General features: G+C 36.6%; 1 protein-coding gene across 2 annotated transcripts; it reads right to left on the reverse strand.

Moving 5' to 3' along the window:
• Positions 1-1,453: 1,453 nt before the first annotated feature.
• On the reverse strand, positions 1,454-17,101 carry sri (sorcin). Of its 2 annotated transcripts, none has more exons than XM_038292381.1 (9): positions 16,966-17,101; positions 16,833-16,882; positions 13,884-13,937; positions 13,648-13,717; positions 13,264-13,307; positions 7,043-7,190; positions 6,773-6,886; positions 2,269-2,327; positions 1,454-1,756 (listed from the first exon to the last, which is right to left on the reverse strand). In XM_038292381.1, the coding sequence occupies exons 1-9, from the start codon at positions 17,081-17,083 to the stop codon at positions 1,730-1,732; spliced, it is 684 nt and encodes a 227-aa protein (XP_038148309.1). In that variant the 5' UTR covers positions 17,084-17,101; the 3' UTR covers positions 1,454-1,729. The 2 variants fall into 2 exon arrangements, with proteins under 2 accessions (XP_038148309.1, XP_038148310.1); XM_038292382.1 differs by having other exon boundaries at positions 16,992-17,085.
• Between the last annotated feature and the right edge of the window lie 4,398 nt (positions 17,102-21,499).

Genomic DNA, 21,499 nt, shown 5'->3' on the forward strand with positions numbered 1-21,499 from the left:
TCTTCTGTTGTACTTACACTGCAGTATAATCTGTAAAACTCCCATAATTATAATAAAGCTATTTATATGCATGAATCAAGCGGAACACTATGGTAATAGCCCTACTGCTCCACTTGTGATAGTAAAATCTGTTGGGCTCTTTATGGCATCAAGACAATTATTCTTATTGCCACATTGCCGGAGAGGACACTCTTAAAAAAAAAAAATCTAGTTCTGTTGATTTAATTTGTAGAAGATCTTCATATTTCAGCCCTTCAGAATCTAAAATTACTCCACTGTACAAATCAGTCTTTATTTAAGTTCTTCATCAATTATAACAAAAAAGAAGGAAAGTTAGTATGTTTTGAAAAATACCAGAAAAAACAGACGTCTTTAACGTCCTGGTTACGACCTCTAGTGTGCTGTGGAGGTACTGCAGGAGGGTTGACAAATTTATATCTGTTACCCAAATTGTTAACAACTCAGGCAACATCTGCATATGGCTTTAACGAGGAAAAATATGTTTATTTAATCTTTAAACAAGAACTAGATGTTTTCACCAAGACCTTACAGCTGTGGATATATTCTTGATTTTTTTGGCCGATATATATTTTCAGGCAGACATTAAATTTAAAACCCTCTGAGCTTAATGATGTATATTTCAGTCATCATCACCCCAACGTGTCTGATACAAACAACTTTTTTAAGCACCCCTGAATGGGTCAGTAAAACCTCAGGTACCAACCTCCCAAACCCCAGAGCGGACACGGTAAGGGGGTCCTTGCTTCATCTCCTTTTCAATCTAGGGGTCCCAGAACAAGCACGTTGAAGACCCTTACAGTAAACTATTTAAACTATCACCCAATATTTAATGGTATTATATTTATAAGGTACATTTCCAGATTATCCCTTGCTGAAACGTTTTAATAAATTTATAGTTTGACATCTTTAAATGGAAGCAGATCACAATCTTACAGGAATAATTATCTTGAAGGACATAAAGTTCTTATTGGTGTGATGAAATCCAATAAAATGCGTCTACATTAATGTAGATTTTAAGAACTGTATTTTTGCAAGCCAGCTTCACCTACAGAGGCTGATCAAAGCTCCATTTGATCACATCTGTCGCTCTGAACTGTAGAAAAGTAGATCACTTCTCCACATATATTAGACTTGACTCTTTATTTCCTGATTTAAATCTCTTTTTAAGACCCAATTCTTTTCTTTGACTTTAGACACAATCTGAGATGTTGATTCTGTCTTACTCCGTCTTACTCTACTTTATTTATTGTGTTTTTGATCGATCATTTGTATCTAATGATTATATATCTCACACGTGTTTGGTGTTTACAGTTCTTTATACCGGTAAGTAGATTTGGTATGGTACATGCACCACACTGCAAACATTAAGGCTTATCAGGCTATAAAAAGCAATGTGAAAAAAAAAATCGCAATAAATAAGAAACAGAAGGAAGACAGTCAACAGGCTTCATATTGTGTTTTAATTTCATAAAAGTCTGTTTATAGTTAACATCATATGGTAGAAAGCAAGCAAAGCATTTATAAAAGAGTAATAATCATACTTATAAGATGCTAAATGTTTTGTTCTCCTATATAAGGGCAAGAATGGCTTATAAGTGACTTAAGCTTTGAAAATGGGAGATGAATTTATAGAAAACACATAAAATAGAAATGATTAATAAAAAAAACAAAGCAGTTGGATGGTCCTCAGTGGAAAGGTTTGTCCTTTTCAAACGCTCATAGCGACCTGGATAAACTAAAAAGGACAGAGATATGACAAGAGTTAATATGCAACTAAACATCATCCAACTGCACCTCAATTCTCTCTAATTTGTCTACATTTTATCTGCTAATGCTAAAGGATTAAATGACTCAAATAATAAACATTCAATAGCTAAATATCTATATGTTTCTCTTTGATCAACGTGAAAAAAGGACAGCAGAAAGTGAGAACATAAAGTAAAGTACATTTTTTTTATTTTCTTTCTAAACCAAAGTGGAGCAATGAGTTAAATATACTTTCTACCATTAGATGGCGATATGTACCTATCTAAGTAAAAAATTATTCTAAACAGGAGCTACAGATGTTATATTAAACAGAAAGATCTTTCTATAAATATTCTGCACTGATGATCCATTGTTGAGAAATTAGTTTCTTTTCAAAACATTGTTGCAGAGGGTTCAACCTTTAAGGTGTCACTGTCGATATCTGGGCAATATTGAACCCTTTCAGACACTAAAAAGGTAAATTTACTTGTATAAACTTACGTCGTCATACTGAAAGGTGGCATTCCCACTGTGGGCCGTGTCCCTTCTTCGGAACTGATCTAACACACAGGAATTTTAGGTCAAAGGTTTAAGTGAACAAAAGTGGAAATGTTATATGAATACAAAAAAATACCAAATATAACTTAGCACTTCAGTCAGAAATGACGTCTTTAACTGATGGAGTCTCTAGATCCTGAAGAGCAAATACTCCCCAAAATTAGAAGCATTTTCATTTCTGGATACGTAGATGTTTGAGCATATCCCTTTTTCCTCAGAGTCAATGATTAAACTCAATCAAATTAAAGCAGCATGTCGCTCATATGTCCTAAGGACAAAATCTGTGCTCTATTCCGCTTTTATACTGAATACAAAAAAATACCAAATATAACTTAGCACTTCGTAAACAGAGATCACAATTGTCTATTTTATTTAAAGTTTTTTTTAAATAACTAACTGGTAAATTATTATTCAATGTTTTTGATCAGATCTAAAAAAAAAAAGAAAAAAATCTACTCTTTTGAACAGTGAACCAGTGTAGGTATCTAAGGACTGCAATGAACCAATTTCTTGTTCTTGGTGAGGACTTTAGCTGCTGCTGAAATGTATGTCGGAGTCTATAAAGTAGATTTCCAACGATTTTTTTGATTATACTTCAGAGAAAGTTTTGAGGAAAACAACTCAACAAACTACAGTAAAACTGGTTTTCCTCTTTATATAAATCAATCAGTCTCTTTATTTAGACACAATTATGGTCCATGAACAGACAAAAAAAGAATAATAATAAAAAAAGACATTAATAAAAGATAAAGATATATAATAAAATAATCAATCCCTGACATATGAACTAGAGTGCCAATGATTCCACAAACTGGAGAAGAATCTCACTGAGCTTTGAACAGGATTGGTCAGAGTCTGAATGATGCTGTTTGCAGAGTCTGTTAATCTACACATACATATATAAAGAAGTCAGATAGGATGATTTGTTAAAAGTTCTTATTGTAGCTACAGCTGATGTTAAGATATTGATAAATTTCATGCTCTGAGGTTTAACACAGCTTTAAGAAATCATGCTTTTAAAACCAAACTTATAACTAGTGTTGCACCAATGCCGATACAAGCATCGGGCGGAACCCCGATACTGCACTTAAAGGAATAGTACACCCAAAACATGATTAGCCTTCATTTTCTACTCACCCCCATGCTGAACAACACTCTGGAGTACTTTTTTGATATCTCAAATGCATCTGGAGATCTGGGAGGCTTCTTGCTGTCGGCTGACATTCAAATAATGGAGGTCCATGGTACCCAAGACAGAAAGGTCCATAAAAGTCCACAAAAAACGTGTCAATATTCCTCCATACTGCTCGTCCAATGTATTCCAAGTGTCCTGAGTGGGTAGCGTCCAGAATTTACTCGAAACGGAGTCATTTAGAATGTTTTTAGAGCATAAACAGTAGTGTATAGGATTTCCTAAAAGCGCGTTCACGAGTCTACGGAAACCGCGGCAGACCAAACCAGATGAAAGTGCGCATTCAGCTCGGCAAAGAACTCATGCTCTCCCTCAACACTGAAGTCCTCAGACATTTTTCTTTCGTTGTTTCTTTCTTTGCACAGGTAAAAAGCAAATTTCTTCTTCTACGCTTGCATTATCGGCAGAGCAGACGCTGAATGCGCACTTTCATCTGGTTTGGTCTGCCGCGGTTTCCGTAGACTCGTGAACGCGCTTTTAGGAAATCCTATACACTACTGTTTATGCTCTAAAAACATTCTAAATGACTTCGTTTCGAGTAAATTCTGGACGCTACCCACTCAGGACACTTGGAATACATTGGACGAGCAGTATGGAGGAATATTGACACGTTTTTTTGTGGACCTTTCTGTCTCAGGCACCATAGACCTCCATTATTTGAATGTCAGCAGACAGCAAGAAGCCTCCCAGATCTCCAGATGCATTTGAGATATCAAAAAAGTACTCCAGAGTGTTGTTCAGCATGGGGGTGAGTAGAAAATGAAGGCTAATCATGTTTTGGGTGTACTATTCCTTTAAATAGTGGTATCAGCAAATACTGACAAATAGGGCAACGATACGATTTTCAGAGCCAAAAGTTTATTCAACTATTGTCACCCATTCCAGGTATACAATAAAAAGTTCTATTGGATACTACTGGAGTAGTATGCAGTTCTTCATATATACACACACACGTTAATTTCATAAATACTGTAGATGGTATATGTTTGGTATCGGCCAATACCGCATAGCCAGGTATCAGGGAAAAAATAAATAAAAATAACATCTGTGGTTTGAACTGTTAAAAACAAATACATGCAAAAGAAAACCACCAAACTCAGTGTGGAAACTTTTCTACAATCTTTGTGGTTAGACTACAGCAAAGAAATGAAACATTTCCTTTTCAGTAAAACAAAAAAAAAATTCTTACCAGAACCTCAACAGGTAAAGGAAGCACGATGTGACCTCTGATTTACCTTTTTAAATGTCTATTGCCATAGGCTGCTAAGCTTGCTAGTGCAGTAGATTCATATTAATGAAAGATAAATGACAGGATGGAGAATATAGTTACTGTTATTGTTTCCTATAACAACCAGTGATATTTGGGATACTGCAAGTTATGCAACCTTGATCGGCCTAAAACACATTTATGCTGAATAAAAATCATTAATCAAGCATAGAAACCACAATAAACTGAGATGGTGCTGCATCATTATGATACATTTCACCAGTATTGACTGACAGGTTGTAGCAACAGCTGAAGGTCCAGAGATAAAAAATGCAGACGGGATGAGAGACCAGGGGCCTGTTTTAAAAAGTGGAATAAGTGAGAATCCAGGATAAGTTCTGGGGTTAATATCTGCATATGCTGGGTTTTTTGTTTCAGAAAACCAGATAGCCCTTATCCTGAGTGAAGTTACTGCTGCGAGTTACACCGTGAGCTCTGGTGTTGTAAATTTCAGCTGAGACTAGTCAGAAATGACGTCTTTAACTGATGGAGTCTCTAGATCCTGAAGAGCAAATACTCCCCAAAATTAGAAGCATTTTCATTTCTGGATTCGTAGATGTTTGAGCATATCCCTTTTTCCTCAGAGTCAATGATTAAACTCAATCAAATTAAAGCAGCATGTCGCTCATATGTCCTAAGGACAAAATCTGTGCTCTATTCCGCTTTTATACTGAAGGGCAAACTGTCAGAGATGTAGCATTAAACTGTTACTGAATAGCAGAGGTACCAAGTAACAAAGTACAAATACTTTGTTACTGTACTTAAGTACACTTTTTTGGTATCCATTACTTATTTTTCTTCCTACTTCTGAGATTTAAGTCAGAATTCTAAGATTAAAGTCAGAATTCAGAGAAAAATGGTCAGAATTCAGAGAAAAAAGGTCAGAATTCAGAGAAAAAAAGTCAGAATTCACAGAAAAAAAGTCAGAATTAACAGAAAAAAAGTCAGAATTAACAGAAAAAAAGTCAGAATTCACAGAAAAAAAGTCAGAATTAACAGAAAAAAAGTCAGAATTCAGAGGAAAAAAAGTCAGGATTCAGAGGAAAAAAGTCAGGATTCATAGAAAAAAAGTCAGAATTCAGAGAAAAAAAGTCAGAATTCAAAGATTAAAGTCAGAATTCAGAGAAAAAAGTTAGAATTCAGAAAAAAGGTCAGAATTCAGAGAAAAAAGGTCAGAATTCAGAAAAAAAAAGTCAGAATTCAGAAAAAAAAGTCAGAATTCAGAGAAAAAAGGTCAGAATTCAGAAAAAAAAAGTCAGAATTCAGAGAAAAAAAGTCAGAATTCAGAGAAAAAAGGTCAGAATTCAGAGAAAAAAGGTCAGAATTCAGAGAAAAAAGGTCAGAATTCAGAGAAAAAAGGTCAGAATTCAGAGAAAAAAAAGTCAGAATTCAGAGAAAAAAAAGTCAGAATTCAGAGAAAAAAAAGTCAGAATTCAGAGGAAAAAAAGTCAGAATTCAGAGGAAAAAAAGTCAGAATTCACAGAAAAAAAGTCAGAATTCAGAGGAAAAAAAGTCAGAATTCAGAGGAAAAAAAGTCAGAATTCAGAGGAAAAAAAGTCAGAATTCAGAGGAAAAAAAGTCAGAATTCAGAGGAAAAAAAGTCAGAATTCAGAGGAAAAAAAGTCAGGATTCAGAGGAAAAAAAGTCAGGATTCAGAGGAAAAAAGTCAGGATTCATAGAAAAAAAGTCAGAATTCAGAGAAAAAAAGTCAGAATTCAAAGATTAAAGTCAGAGTTCAGAGAAAAAAAGTTAGAATTCAGAAAAAAGGTCAGAATTCAGAGAAAAAGGTCAGAATTCAGAAAAAAAAGTCAGAATTCAGAGAAAAAAGTCAGAATTCAGAGATTAAAGTCAGAATTCAGAGATTTAAGTCTCTGAAGAATTCTGATTCTTTTTTTATTTTTTCAGTGGCCTTAATCCTGTTCCATATTATTGTACCTGGTCTAGCAAAAATGCCTTCAGTGTCTCATATGAACCCATGATTTACTCACCAGTCAGGGCACGGAGTCTCACACAGCAACTCACAAAATCATCAAAAGGAATTCTGCCATGGTTGCTGTAGCGCTTCATGATACAATTCATAGCCTGAGGGCTTAGATTGTAGCCTGCAGAAACACAATGTTAAAAAAGGGTGAGGGATTTACAAAAAATTGTTTTAATCATGGTATGCGCCTTAAAACAAAAACTTAATTTCAGCAGAAATATCCAAGCGGTTTTAAAGAGTCAAAAGTGACAAAGCAAATCTTTCAAACTGTCCTTACCCATTGTGCCGATGGCCTGCTGCAGTTCATGGCCCTCCACTGTCCCGCTGTGGTCCCGGTCAAAGGATGTAAAGGTGCCTTTCCAGCCGTTGAGGGCCTGGCACAGGTCCTTGAACTCGTTGAAACCCATCATCCCAGACATGTCCCTCTAAGAAAGCATTTCCTGTCAAGGAATTTTCACTTACTCCTTGTTATCCCTTCTTTCTATCACAAAAACAGATTAGCTCCAATCTTTGGATTTAAATCTATGTTTACTTAATATTCTTAAGAATTAGGTTAAAGCAAAATTAAAAATTTTTTCTAAACTAATATTTGTAAAAACAACAGTTGCATATATTTATATATATATATTCTCTTTCTTATTGTTTAATGGCTACTCTATCCGTTCCCTCCATGCCTCACGTTTGCTTATTGGAAGAGTTTGCATCTGTGGTTTTGTGGTTGGTAAAACCCCCTGATACCTGGAAGCCTTTTGGCTTGTCCACAATGTGGTTTAAGGTTTAACAGTTTTGACACGATTCCGTGAGATTTAAGAAAAGAAAAAAAAAAGGTAAAGCAACTGAGAAAATAGAAATGTGGAAAGACTAGAATTTATAATAACTGAATTTAACTAATTTTATCTCCAGAACATGCAGACATGTTTCTGTCTATAAAAGTTATGATTCTTATAAGTATAGAAAACTGTACTGGAGTTTTTTTACCTTTACTCAAATGCTAATCTCTTAGCCCAGTTGTCTCAAAACAACAGCAGAATAAAGAGCCTAAAGATGGTGGATAGAGGCTGTTTATGGATAGAAAACCTGGGCCGGTTTGTGAAAAAAGCATTTTCTCTTACATTATTTAAAAATTTACTCAGAACAGCTTGTATTATGTGCAGCTTTCAGCAATTAATATAGAAAAAAATTGCAAAATTTATGTGAGGCTAAAATTTAGAACAGATTTTTTTTTTTTTTTAGATAAAACAGGGCTTTGCATTCATGCTGACCATGAGGCAGATTTGAAAATGTGTTTGTCATCAAGATTCGTTTTTCTTAAATATTAATTCAATTCAATTCAGTTTATTTATATAGCGCCAAATTCACAACACATGTCATCTCAAGGCACTTTACAGTTCAACCAGATCATACAGTCAAATTGATACAAAGTTTTCTATCTAAGGAAAACCAGTTGATTGCATTGACTCATTGACTCAAATACAATCCCCCACACTAAGCATGCTTGTAGCGACAGTGGAGAGGAAAAACTCCCTTTTAACAGGAAGAAACCTCCAGCAGAACCAGGCTCAGTGTGAGCGGCCATCTGCCGAGGCCGACTGGGGTTCAAGGAGACAGAAGCAGAGATACAAAAAGCAGCTGTAAAAGGCGGCCCCGTCCAGGAAACACACAGCCAGGCAGACGAGCTCCAAGGCAGCTCCCATGCCAGAGGACGAAGAGAGCACATCCACTCAGTCACGGTCAGAGAAACAGGACCACACTGGAAAACAGGCCGATCTCCAACATCTATTAACAAGGGTGTTGATAGAAGCAGCACAGCTGATGTTTTTTTCCAGGATGACGTCACAGCCAAACAGGAACAGACGAGGCAAAGCTACTCTGAGGAAAAGCAGAGAGAGCAGAAGGTTAGAGATTGAACTAACAGATTCTGCAGAATAGGAGAACAGAGAGAGAATGAAGCAGAATGATGAAATGGGGGTCCCTATGTCCTCCAAAAGTCTAAGCCTATAGCAGCATAACTATAGAGATAGCTCAGGATAACCTGAGCCACCCTAACTATAAGCTTTATCAAAAATGAAAGTTTTAAGCCTAGCCTTAAAAGTAGACAGGGTGTCTGCCTCACGGACTAAAACTGGTAGTTGGTTCCACAGGAGAGGAGCCTGATAACTAAAAGATCTGCCTCCCATTCTACTTTTAGAAATTCTAGGAACCACTAGTAAACCTGCAGATTGAGAGCGAAGTGCTCTGTTAGGAACATAAGGAACAATCAGATCTCTGATATAAGATGGAGCTTGGCCATTTAAGGCTTTATATGTGAGAAGGAGGATTTTAAATTCTATTCTTGATTTAACAGGAAGCCAATGAAGAGAAGCCAGGATAGGAGAGATATGATCTCTCTTTTTCATTTTCATTAGAACTCTGGCTGCAGCATTTTGGATCAGCTGAAGGCTTTTAACTACAGTTTGTGGACTTCCTGATAGTAAAGAATTACAATAGTCCAGCCTTGAAGTAACAAATGCATGGACTAGTTTCTCAGCATCACCCCTGGACAGGATATTTCTAATTTTTGCAATGTTCCTCAGATGAAAGAAGGAAATTCTAGAAACCTCTTTGATATGGGATTTAAATGACAGGTCCTGATCAAAAATAACACCAAGATTTTTTACTTTATTATCTGAAATCAGTTTAATCCCATCCAAATGAAGTGACTGGCTAATCAGTTTCTTTTTCAGAGACTCTGGTCCAAAGACTATAACTTCTGTTTTGTCTGCATTCAGAAGCAGAAAGTTAAGAGTCATCCAGGTTTTTATGTCTTCAAGACATGCCTGTAATCTATGTAATGGGTTAGCTTCATCTGGATTTATAGACAGATATAGCTGGGTATCATCAGCATAACAGTGGAAATTAATCCCATGCTGTCTAATAATTCTACCAATTGGGAGCATGTATAAAGTAAAGAGAATTGGTCCTAGCACTGATCCCTGTGGTACTCCACAGGTAACCTTTGAGCGTGTTGAAGATCTATCATTAACATGAACAAACTGAATTCGATCAGATAGATAAGATTTAAACCAGTCTAGTGCTGTTCCTTTAATTCCAACAAAATATTCAAGTCTTTCTAAAAGAATATTATGGTCAACTGTATCAAATGCAGCACTAAGATCCAACAGGACGAGCACAGATACAAGTCCATTATCTGAGGCCATGAGAATATCTTTAGTGACTTTCACCAGAGCTGTTTCAGTGCTATGATGAGCTCTAAAGCCAGACTGAAACTCTTCAAAAAGTTCATTATGGTGGAAGTGATCGCAAACTTGTTTGGCAACTACTTTCTCAAGAATTTTGGATAAGAAAGGAAGATTGGATATAGGTCTATAATTGACCAAGTCATCTGGGTCAAGAGACGGTTTCTTAAGCAGAGGTTTAATTACAGCAATCTTAAAAGCTTTAGGTACATATCCCTGTAACAGAGATAGATTAATCACATCTAAAATGGAGGAGGAGATCAAAGGGAATACCTCCTTAAATAACCTGGTTGGAACTGGATCTAACATACAAGTTGAAGGCTTAGATGAAGACAATAATTTTGCTAATTCAGAGAGTTCAACTGGATCAAAGCAGTCTAAACCCGGTTCAGATTCCATGACTACCTCAGGTACAATCGCGGATAGAGGAGTGCTTATGATCTTATTTTTAATAAGATCAATCTTATTTATAAAGAATCCCATAAAATCATTGCTGCTAAGAGCAGGTGGAATGGACGGTTCAACAGAGCTATGGCTCTGGGTGAGTTTGGCAACTGTATTAAAAAGAAATCTTGGATTATTCTTATTCTCCTCTATTAATGAGGAGAAGTATGCTGCTCTTGCTTTACAAAGGGTCCTCTTATACAGCAGTAAACCATTTTTCCAGACTAGGAAGGACTCTCGCAGGCCTGTGGAGCGATATTTTCTCTCCAGTTTCCTAGCATTTTGCTTCAAAGTACGCAGCTCTGCATTAAACCAAGGAGCAAGCTTTGTATTTTTAACGGTTTTCATTTTCAAAGGAGCTGCGTTGTCTAAGGCAATACGCAGAGAACTAGCAACCCCATCAACAAAATCATCAACCTGTGAAGGGGAATAAGCTAAGCTTTTGCACTCTGCAGCACTGCTCAGTGACACAGAGCAGAGAGAAAGTGAAGCAGATTCTTTAAAATTTATAACTGCACTATCTGATAAAGATCTACTAAAATTGAACCTTCTTTTGGGGGAGGAGAACTCTGTTAAAGTAATCCTGAAGGTTATTAGAAAGTGGTCAGAGAGGACAGGGTTGTGAGGAAATACTGTTATTTCTTCACATTCTATGCCATATGTCAGCACAAGATCCAAAGTATGAAGATGAGAATGCGTGGGACTATTCACATTTTGAACAAAGCCAATAGTGTCTAAGATAGCATTAAAGGCTGCTCTTAAGCTATCGCCTTCAATGTCAGCATGGATGTTAAAATCTCCCACTATAATGACCCTGTCAGTATTTAATACCAAATCAGAAAGGAACTCTGAAAACTCATCTAAAAATTCAGAGTAAGGACCTGGTGGACGATACAAAGTTACAAAAAGAAGAGGTTTTCTTGCCTTGAAATTTGGATCAGGGAAATTAAGGGTTAAATGTTCAAAAGAGTTGTAGGTATTAATTGTTTTGGGAGTAATCAGTAAGTCAGACTGGAAGATTGTTGCTACTCCTCCTCCTCGCCCAGAACTTCTGGGGATGTGAAAATTTAAATAGCTTGAAGGAGTTGCCTCATTTATGCTCACATAATCCTCTTGCTGCAGCCAGGTTTCTGTAAGGCAAAACAAGTCAATGTGATTATCACAAATCAAGTCATTAACTAGTAGACTTTTAGAGGAAAGCGATCTTATGTTAAACAGACCGCATTTAATTGTTTTAACTTTTTCCCCAATTGGAGTTATTTTGATTTTAATTAGATTGTCATGATTTACTCCTTTGGGAATCTTTGCTAATTTATTAGATTTTGGTCGTGGGCAAGACATTGTCTGGATGGAGTAAAGAGTGGGTAACAGTAGAGAAGCTGCAGAGATGTGTGTTAAACTACAACTCTGCTTCCTGGTCTGCACCCTGGGTGGTCAGGGTTTTGGAGGACTAATAAATGTGGCCAGATTCCTAGAAAGAAGAGCTGCACCATCCAAAGTGGGATGGATGCCGTCTCTCCGAATCAGACCAGGCTTTCCCCAAAAGGATTGCCAATTATTAATGTAGCCCACGTTGTTTTCAGGGCACCACCTAGACAACCAGCGGTTGAATGACGACATGCGGCTAAACATGTCATCACTGGTCAGATCAGGGAGGGGACCAGAGAAAATTACGGAGTCCGACATTTTTTTTTGGCAAACTTACACACCGAAGCAACACTAATTTTAGTGACCTCCGATCGGCGTAACCGGGTGTCATTACCACCAGCGTGAATAACAATCTTACTGTATTTAACCTTATCCTTAGCCAGTAGTTTCAGGTAGGATTTGATGTCGCCCGTTCTGGCCCCCGGCAAACATTTGACTATGGTCCCTGGTGTCTCTAATGCCACGTTTCTGACTATGGAGCTGCCAATCACCAGAGTGGGCTTCTCAGTGGGTGTGTCACTGAGTGGGGAAAACCGGTTAGAAACGTGAACGGGTTGGTGGTGACCAGTGGGCAGAGATCCACGACTACGCTTTCTGCGTACAGTTACCCAATCGCCTGGCTGCTCAGGCACTTTTGGAGAACAGCTACGTGGGGGGCCTACTTCAACAGCCTGAAGCCTGGATTCTAACTCTGACACCCTCGCCTCCAAAGCTACAAAAATACTACACTTATTACACATCCCATTATCACTAAAGGAGGCAGAGGAATAACTGAACATCTGACACAGAGAGCAGGAGAGAGGAGAGGAAGAAGGAAGAGTTGGAAAAGAGTCAAGGGAGGGAGAGAGAGAAGCCATAGCAATGCTAAGCTAGCGCTAGCCTAGGCTAGCTACTTCTTGCTATCAGAAATAAAACCGTGTGAAACTGACAAGTGCTCAGTAGAAAAGTGCAGCAGAAGGTGCTATGTTTTAAAGTAGTCAGTTAGAGTTACTTAGATACAGAGATATCACAGAGAAAATAACTTAACTTCAGATGGAGATCCTCTGAACAGCTGCACACTCAGTTGCATCACTTTTATTGTGTTCAACTTCTAAATTCATACCACCCATATTAACTTGTGTATTGAACAAAATGTGTAAAATAATATTGAATATGAGTATTTTCTCATTCATAACCCACAAATTCAACAGCTTATATCCATTTGATGAAATAATAAAAGCTTTTAGCAGTCTCACAGCCAACCAGAATCTCAGATTTTTAGAAGTGACTGAAATGAACCATTGACTCCATTTTGTTATAACTAGTAGTGACACTTTTTTATGTGCAAAACATGTCATTTTAGGACCATTTCAATCTAAGAGAGGATGGTTGAATAACGTCTGAAGGATACATCCAGCATGTTGATCATCAGTTTGCACGTCTCAATGCTGAAAGCTGCAGAGAGAAGGAAACATAACACAAAGTAATGCATATGCAGCAAAGGGAAACAATAGAACAAAGGTTCCTTTGGAATACAGTTTAAAAAAAATAAAAATAAAGGAATACTGTTCGGATCCAAGGCTCCTTTGACTTCAAAGATAATCAGAGGTATTCAAATTCAGACTACAAGTGTAAACTTCAACTTTTGTAGAAAGGGGGAACAATCTTTCACAGGTGATGGAAACTCAAGAGGTACAAAGATCTATAGTAACAGTTTATAATTTAATTTATAATCATCTGTGAAATGTTAATGTGTCTTTAAGCTGGTTTATCCACTAAAATGTTTCCATCTTACGTTTGTAGGATCCAGACATGCCGGACTGCGTGAGGCAGCGCTGCAGCTCTTCTGCAGAGATCTGTCCATCCTGATGAGGTTTCATAAAATAGAAAGAAGGAACGGCACACAGCTCAGAGTCAGAAAGCAGCTGATTACTTTAAAACTTACATTAGCATCAGAACTCACTGCAGATATTTAATTAGACATGAAGTGTGAGGATATCAGTCATAGTTTCCTTAAAGAAATCTGCTTACCTGTCCAGCCACTTGTGTAAAGTATCCATACATTGGATCTTGTTGCTGCGGCGGCTACACAAAGGGAAGCAGAAGTTAAGCCTGTAGATTTATAACATTATTTCATCATCACTGAATTATTTGATTCTTTAGTTATGGGATCAGCTAACAGTGCAGAAGATCCCTTTACAAAAGTAAAACAATTCAAACCAAACCCCCCAAAGAGTTTGAGCTGCATTCGAATACTATTAAAATCATACAGCCTTTTTTTTTTTTTTTTTTAAAGGTTGTGAAATATTAGGAGCGTCTAATAGAGAAGTACGATGGTGATGTGAGAAGAAAGCTTTTGTACAAACAGGAAATAAATGAAACTGTTAAAAATAAAAATAAAAAACCTCAAAGTATCTAAACATTTCTTTTTTGTTATCCACGCGATTAGAAACTAATTTACTATCTGGAATATTCTTCTCCAATAGTGTGAAACCATCAATATGTAAACAATATAAGAAACTACATCTTTTCAAAATCTAAACACTCACAAAAAACATTTAAGTTTCATTAAGTAAAAATAGTCACGTAATGATTAACTGGTCAGTAAATTTTATAATTAAGATAATTGAACTTTATTGATCTCACACTGGAGAAATTTACCTCTGCATTTAACCCATCCCTTTGGGGAGCAGTGGGCTGCCATTGTGCAGAACCCAAGGAGCTGTGAGGGGTTAAGGGTCTTGTTCAGGGACCCAGAGTGGAGGCTGTGAGGATCGGACCGGGTACTTTTAACCTTCTGAGAGCACAGGTGCACTTCTCTAACTGCTCTTCTGATTTAACAGCTTAAATGTCATCATATCTGCTGCCTAAGCTACAGCAAACTGAACTCTGTGATTTATTAATGATTCAAACGTATGCTTAAATGAACAGAGAGAAAGAGACAAACACCTGCAGTCAACCTGTAACAGCCGTGTCAAAGACTGAAGCCTCCATACATGGCAAGCATACTTCACCCCTGCACCTGCCACCTCCTGCTTTATCCTTTTTAATCCTAAATCATATATGGATTATCAGGGTTTCTACACATTTTTAAAATATTTTTTGGATGGATGGATGGATGGATGGATGGATGGATGGATGGATGGATGGATGGATGGATGGATGGATGGATGGATGGATGGATGGATGGATGGATGGATGGATGGATGGATGAGTTTTAATATAAGTCACACTGGATGAATCACTATGGAATTAGAATGAGGTTATGTTGTGGTTAAATATGGAAATGTATTTTATAAGGGAAAAGTAAGAAAACAACTGTATTGAATTTAACCATTTTCTGCAATGTTTAAGGCTGAATAGGAACCTTGCAATACTATTTGTTTTCTTTATTTTGTTATTCAGTTCATATGCACGGGTTAGCATTGTCAAGTTGTTTCCAGTGGAGAGATAAACAGAAGGTTAAGGTTTGGAGGAAGAAGAAGAACAACACATGAATATGTTTAACATGAATATTAAACACAACTGTAGATCCAACCCTAAAAACGTCCATATTTTCCCCATTTCAATCATATAAAATAAAAACTAACAATAAAGCATGTCCCAATCTAATAGGAAAAGCAATATATTTTGGGGTTTTCTTCAAATGGATAGGCCTACCTGAATATCTAAAATCTCCAACATAAGGATGATGATAGAGGAATCAACTCCTCTTTAAAATTTATGAAACCCATTGGTTATTAATAATGCTTCATCAAGTATTGTTACTTGATGAAGCATTTCTAAGATTCCACCCAACAAACCAGGTAATAAAAGTCTGTATGATTCATGCTGTTATCATACGGGGTCAATATTGGTATCTGCTGAAACTTGAAGCTGCAATAAGTTTTTTGTGCTGGAAATTTAAAAGTTGTATCTAATCATCCGAACTAAAAGCATCTCCCAAAACCAGGAAAATTTGGTTTGATGCAGAAATTGGGAAAACTTAACAGCTTAATTTTCCGGTGGTTTTAAAAAGAAAAAAACACCACTTTAGCGAAGCTGCAGAACCTTTTATCTATTACGGACAATATTTCTTATAAAACTTTCATTTACCCAACACAGAATTTACACACTAACAATACTGCAGCACTTAGAATAAGAAATTGGATGTCACTGACTTTTAGATAGGGACTAAATGATGCATTAAAAGCTTCCAAAGAATTTATAAATTGAATTCATTTAAAACTTCAGGACTTTAACTTATTTAAAAAATATATATAATTAAATCATATTGCCAGACTGATTCACCTGAGAGCAGGTTATCATAAAGGTTTCCACCCTACCTCACCCTGAATGGCATAAAAGTGTCACATGCACATCGCCAATCAGATCAGCCATTCAGGATTAGTTTAAAGTTCAACGGTTAGAAAAGGTTAGTCTGTCTGAGTATCAGCCTGGACTGATATAAAATGCTACAAGCCTCAGCTACTCAATGCAATATTAATCTAAATAGAATAAATACACTGAAAGCTTAGGAATTGTATTAAAAAACAAATAAACATCACCTCTGCAGCAAAACCAAATATTTCATTCAGGTTCTTTATTTTGTTAAGATTTGATGAATAATTTAATAATCTAGAGATAAGTGGGTCTATATATTACAATTAAAATTTAAGAAAGTTTATAGTGACATTTTTTAGCAGATGAATGCTTCTAAGTTTAAATGTAAATCAGTAATCAAAAGATAATCCTTAAGATGTTTTTTCTCTTTTAAAAATCTTCTACTTTAATTGATTTTTTTACACACTATAAAGATTACTGTAGTTAGTACTTAAAATAAGAAAGAAACGTTGAGGGAATTTTAAAATACTTTCTAGAAACTTTGCCCTTTTTTTCTGAACACTTTACAAACGTCCACTTCCGCCCTCTGTGTCTCAGACGTCCAATCAGGGTCAGAAACATCAATATTCCATTTTAAATCCCATAAAATGTTCTCACCATTCCAGGGAATCCACCAGCCGGAGCGCCGTATCCTGGGTAGGCCATTTCTAGATCAATAAAAACCAACAAATTAAGGATATTAAATGGAAAACTGCTGTCTTTGGGGCAGCGTAGGCGCACAGAACCGCACCGTAAAACACGGAGATTGAAAAACACCTGGAATGAAACTCAGTTTGAAGAACCGAGCTTGTTATAGGCAACTTATTAGAAATAAGGGGCGGAAGAGAGACGTGAAGGTGTAAACACATCCGTTTGGCTGTTAAACGATCGAATTTCCTGATTGTGAAGCGCCCAGCTGCGTTCTGATTGGAGGAGAGGACCTACGTCACTTAATGTTGCCCAATCAAACGCCCTGGTTTGAGATAAGAGGTTATAAAGCTGAAGTGAAATCTGAGCGCGTTTTAAATACTACCGCAAAAAGATACACCCATTTGAATGAGAAAGATAGAAGACTACGATTATGAGAATAGGGATAAAAAATAAAATAAAATAAAAAAATAAAATGAATGTCTGAGGAGACATTCATTCATTTCAAGGAGACACGCCCTATATATGTAACATCTGGAGTAAATTTCTAGGGGAAGGAGAGGAGGGCTTCATTGGATTCAGGAACACTCATTTCCTGGAGAAGACTAAAAGGATCTAATGATCTTTGAGCTTTGAACAGATTTACTGGAGTTTTACGCAAAGGGCAAAACAGATAAGAAAGCTATTGCTCTGTTCAAGATTTTCTGTGGCTCCGCACCAACGCCTTTAAATAAAGAAGAATTTCACCCTCTTTATATTGTTCTGTTTTACATGTTTGCAAAAATATATATTTAAAAAATGCATTTTCCTTTTAATCATTAGTCATCATTCTGTTCTGTGTCCATCAGAAACATGCAGCGTTTGGAGTTTTGAACTATTCAAGGATTAAACTCAGATTTTAAGAACTTAAAATAGCCTTTTTAACAATGTAGGCTATATGGTGCCCCTAAGCAAAAGAGCAAACAAACAGACACTCAGCTGGGATTAGAGGTGAGTATTGGCATGAGTGTTGCGATTCGATACATGTCGCGATACTTGGGTCACGATACGATATTATCACGATATTGCAGTATCACTATATATTGCCATATTTTCCCCAGCTATCAAAATCAAATGATGAGATAAAACAGCAAGTGCTGTATATTTTCATCAGAAAATATTGATTAGATATTATTATTATCCATGTTGTTTGGGGTTTTCTTCCACTGTGACTGCCTCAAATACAGATTTGGTGCTGCATGCACAGTTAAAGGGTTTCACAGCGCTTTCTGCCAGAGTGGTGGTGCAGAGGTAGCCCATTTTCCCATCAATGTTTTATGTAACCATTGTTTTTTTTTTTTAATCGATACTAAGAAGTGAAAGATCGATATTATATCGGGCAGCCGAATATCACGATATATTACCAAAACAATTATTTCCCACACCCCTAGCTGGGATGCTGGAGAGAATGTGGAGAAAACATGGTGGACCATTCCCATATATTTTGGTTGCGCCCCTCCACCCAGACTTACTAGAAGGAGGTGAGAGAAGTTATAGATACGGCGTTGGATTATAGTGTGGATGTGACATTTCTTTTTTTTCTGTATTTAGGTCATTTTCCAGAGGAATTAGACAAAGATGATGTGTATCTCTAAAAAATTATGATGGCAGCAGGGAAAAGGGCAATTACCAAATATTGGCTTCAGAAAGATGCACCTACAGTGGGCACATTTGTTGGCATAATAAAACATTTACATCCATTTGAGCAGATGACCTATTTCTTAAGGCTGCAAAAAGAAATTGGAGAAAGAAAGTGGGTCGAAGGGTCCGTTTACATGAATGACAGAACCAACAACACAGTTTAAACAGACTATTTTACTGTATAGATTGTATTGTATTTATTATGATGTGCACTTTACAAAAAATACCATAAATAAAAAGTATTAAAAAAAAGAGTTTGTGTCACTCCGAATCAACGCCTTTAAATAAAGAAGAATTTCACACTCTTTACATTGTTCTAATGTGCTTGTTTGATATAGATTTGAAACATTAAGACTTTTCTTTTATTTATTAGTCATTATTCTGTTCTTTATCCATCAGAAACGTGCAGTGTTTGTTTGGTTTTTCTGAACTATTCAAGGATTAAACTCAGAATTTAAAATTTTCTTACTGTTACGAACTTAAACTAGCATTGTTAACAATGTAGGCTATATGGTGCATAACATTAAACCAAAATTGTTGTTCTATAACAAATAATTAGTCTACATATTAAAACAATACACCTGTAAACCTGCTTTTATTTCTGATTCTTATTATTTATTAATTAGCATTCAAATGGTCAAATGGTAGCTTTTAATGAGCTAAAACAAACTTTTTTTAAATTACTGATCTTTTTCATTCCAGGATTAAAACTACAATGATGGTCCATTTATTTACATATTCTGTTTTGGAAGAACTGGAAAAGTTAAAGTTGGTTTTCAGCCATAGATGTTAGTTTTAATTTCAGACCTTCCTAAGAACCCCTGTTTGATGTTTTCATGGTTGGACCAACCAAGGGTAGTGAGGTTTTGAGCTCCAGCTGTTGGACTGGGACGCAGCTCAATCCATCACTGTGGCAGTAGTGGTCATTTATATATAGTTTATTCCTCCAAGTAAAATAGATTTGTATTATGCAAACAAAGGACATAACCTGTACGAGAAGAAAAAAAATAGAACGTCCAAATTTTAGACAAATGTTTAGTACAATATATAGCATATACTATAGTATAAGCAGCAAAGCTTTTCAGTTTATGATATTATGAGTAAAGCTAGAAGGTGGATCACGGTCTGGAGGAAGAAGTTGGAAATCTTTTAAAAGAATAATCAGAGCATGACAGAGGCTAAATTCCTGGCTGTGTTAAAAGTTTAACTCCTCACAGAATCTAGCAGGCATGTAGACTCTTTCATGTCATTTGTATTGTGGAAATGAGCCAGTGAGTGCAAACAGCCCCACAGCATGATGCCACTAACATTAATACAAATGAACACAGTGATACTCGAAGGCTCATCAACTCCTCCAAACTTACATCTTGTCATGGAGGCTAAATAGTCTAATTTCTTCAATCAATAAAAATCCAAAACGGATCCAAAGTTTATGACGATGAGAGAAACCTTTAATTCAATTTAATTCAATTTGATCATCCAGTCAAATTGATTCAAAGATTTCTATCTAAGAAAAATCAGTTGATTGCATCGACTAATTGACTCGAATGCAATCAATTGCACTAAGCATGCTTGTAGCGACAGTGGAGAGGAAAAACTCCCTTTTAACAGGAAGAAACCTCCAGCAGAACCAGGCTCAGTGTGAGCGGCCATCTGCTGAGGCCGACTGGGGTTCAAGGAGACAGAAGCAGAGACACAAAAAGCAGCTGTAAAAGGCGGCCCTGTCCAATAAACACACAGCCAGGCAGACGAGCTCCGAGCCAACTCCCATGTCAGAGGATGAGGAGAGCACATCCAGCCAGTCACAGTCAGAGAAAAAGGACCACACTGGAAAACAGGCCGATCTCCAACATCTATAAACAAAGGTGTTGATGGCAGCAGCACAGCTGATATTTCTCTCCAGGATGGAGTCACAGCCAAACAGGAAGAAACGAGGCAAAGCTACTATGAGAAAAAGCAATGAGAGCATAACATTAGAAATTGAACAAACAGATTCTGCAGAGTGGGAGCATAGAGATATAATGAAGCAGAATGGTTAAAAATTGGTTTCTTAACTTTTGAGTGAAACTGTAATATGTATTGGGTCATCACAACACAATATGTTTGTGTTTTTAGTTATAGGTTAGTTGAAACAGATATGACAAAAGCAAACTGAACTGAATTCTTCTGAATTGAAACGGTAAAGCGCAGGAATGATCCTTTAATTACAAGCGTTACATCATCGACAGTGAAAACAAACCAATCAGCTTGTTTTCTATGATGAAATGCACGTGGTCACTCCTTTTTGTGTCCGATATGCCAAATCCAGTCAGATGCTTCGTTTTTTGCAGAAGAAGCTTTCTGGAAAGAAGGAAAGTGTCATTGTAACTACGGTAAGACACATTTTCCAGCAGGATGTATAAACTTTCTCCTGAATGTTGGATTCAGCCACCTGGACCTCAGATTTGTGTCAGTCCTTATAATCCGGGCAGACTTGGAATTACTTCATGTGCTCTGAACCAGCAAGATGACGATGAGGGCGGAGATGAAGAAGTGTTTGTAGCTGCGTGCCATCACACCAGGGGTAAATCTAAGCTTACTGGTAATCAAGATCATAAAGAAATTTTATTCAAAGTGCCTGAAAAATCATTCAAATAAAAGGAGAAAATCTGAAAGAAGTCCTCAAGGAAATGGTGTCACTTTTTATGCAGTATTGTTCAGTTTTTATGATTAGTTTATTGTTATGTTTGTGTATTTGCATCTTCCATTGCTACGTATGTATATCAGTGACTTTCTGTTAATACAAATTCACTTAAAACTTACTTATGCCTTATAAAGGCATTATTAATTAAATATTCCCCGTATGCATCCTTTCATGAGTGATAACATCCTTTAAAATTTACACAAACAGAATAAAGCAATTCAGTGTTACTCAATCCTTTTTGCTATTTGACTCTGCTTATATAGTGTTGTTTTTT

This window comes from Cyprinodon tularosa, unplaced genomic scaffold (genome assembly GCF_016077235.1).
Source record: "Cyprinodon tularosa strain WSP-4 unplaced genomic scaffold, ASM1607723v1 ctg311, whole genome shotgun sequence".
Classification (NCBI taxonomy): domain Eukaryota; kingdom Metazoa; phylum Chordata; class Actinopteri; order Cyprinodontiformes; family Cyprinodontidae; genus Cyprinodon; species Cyprinodon tularosa.

Excerpts from the sequence above, each read along its gene's own strand:
- sri (XM_038292381.1), bottom strand. The coding sequence starts at position 17,083 with ATGTGTTTACACCTTCACGTCTCTCTTCCGCCCCTTATTTCTAATAAG. Across the intron at positions 16,883-16,965 it reads TTCAATCTCCGTGTTTTACG|AAATGGCCTACCCAGGATAC; the intron begins GTGCGGTTCTGT and ends TTATTGATCTAG. Across the intron at positions 13,938-16,832 it reads CTGGTGGATTCCCTGGAATG|CCGCCGCAGCAACAAGATCC; the intron begins GTGAGAACATTT and ends CCCTTTGTGTAG.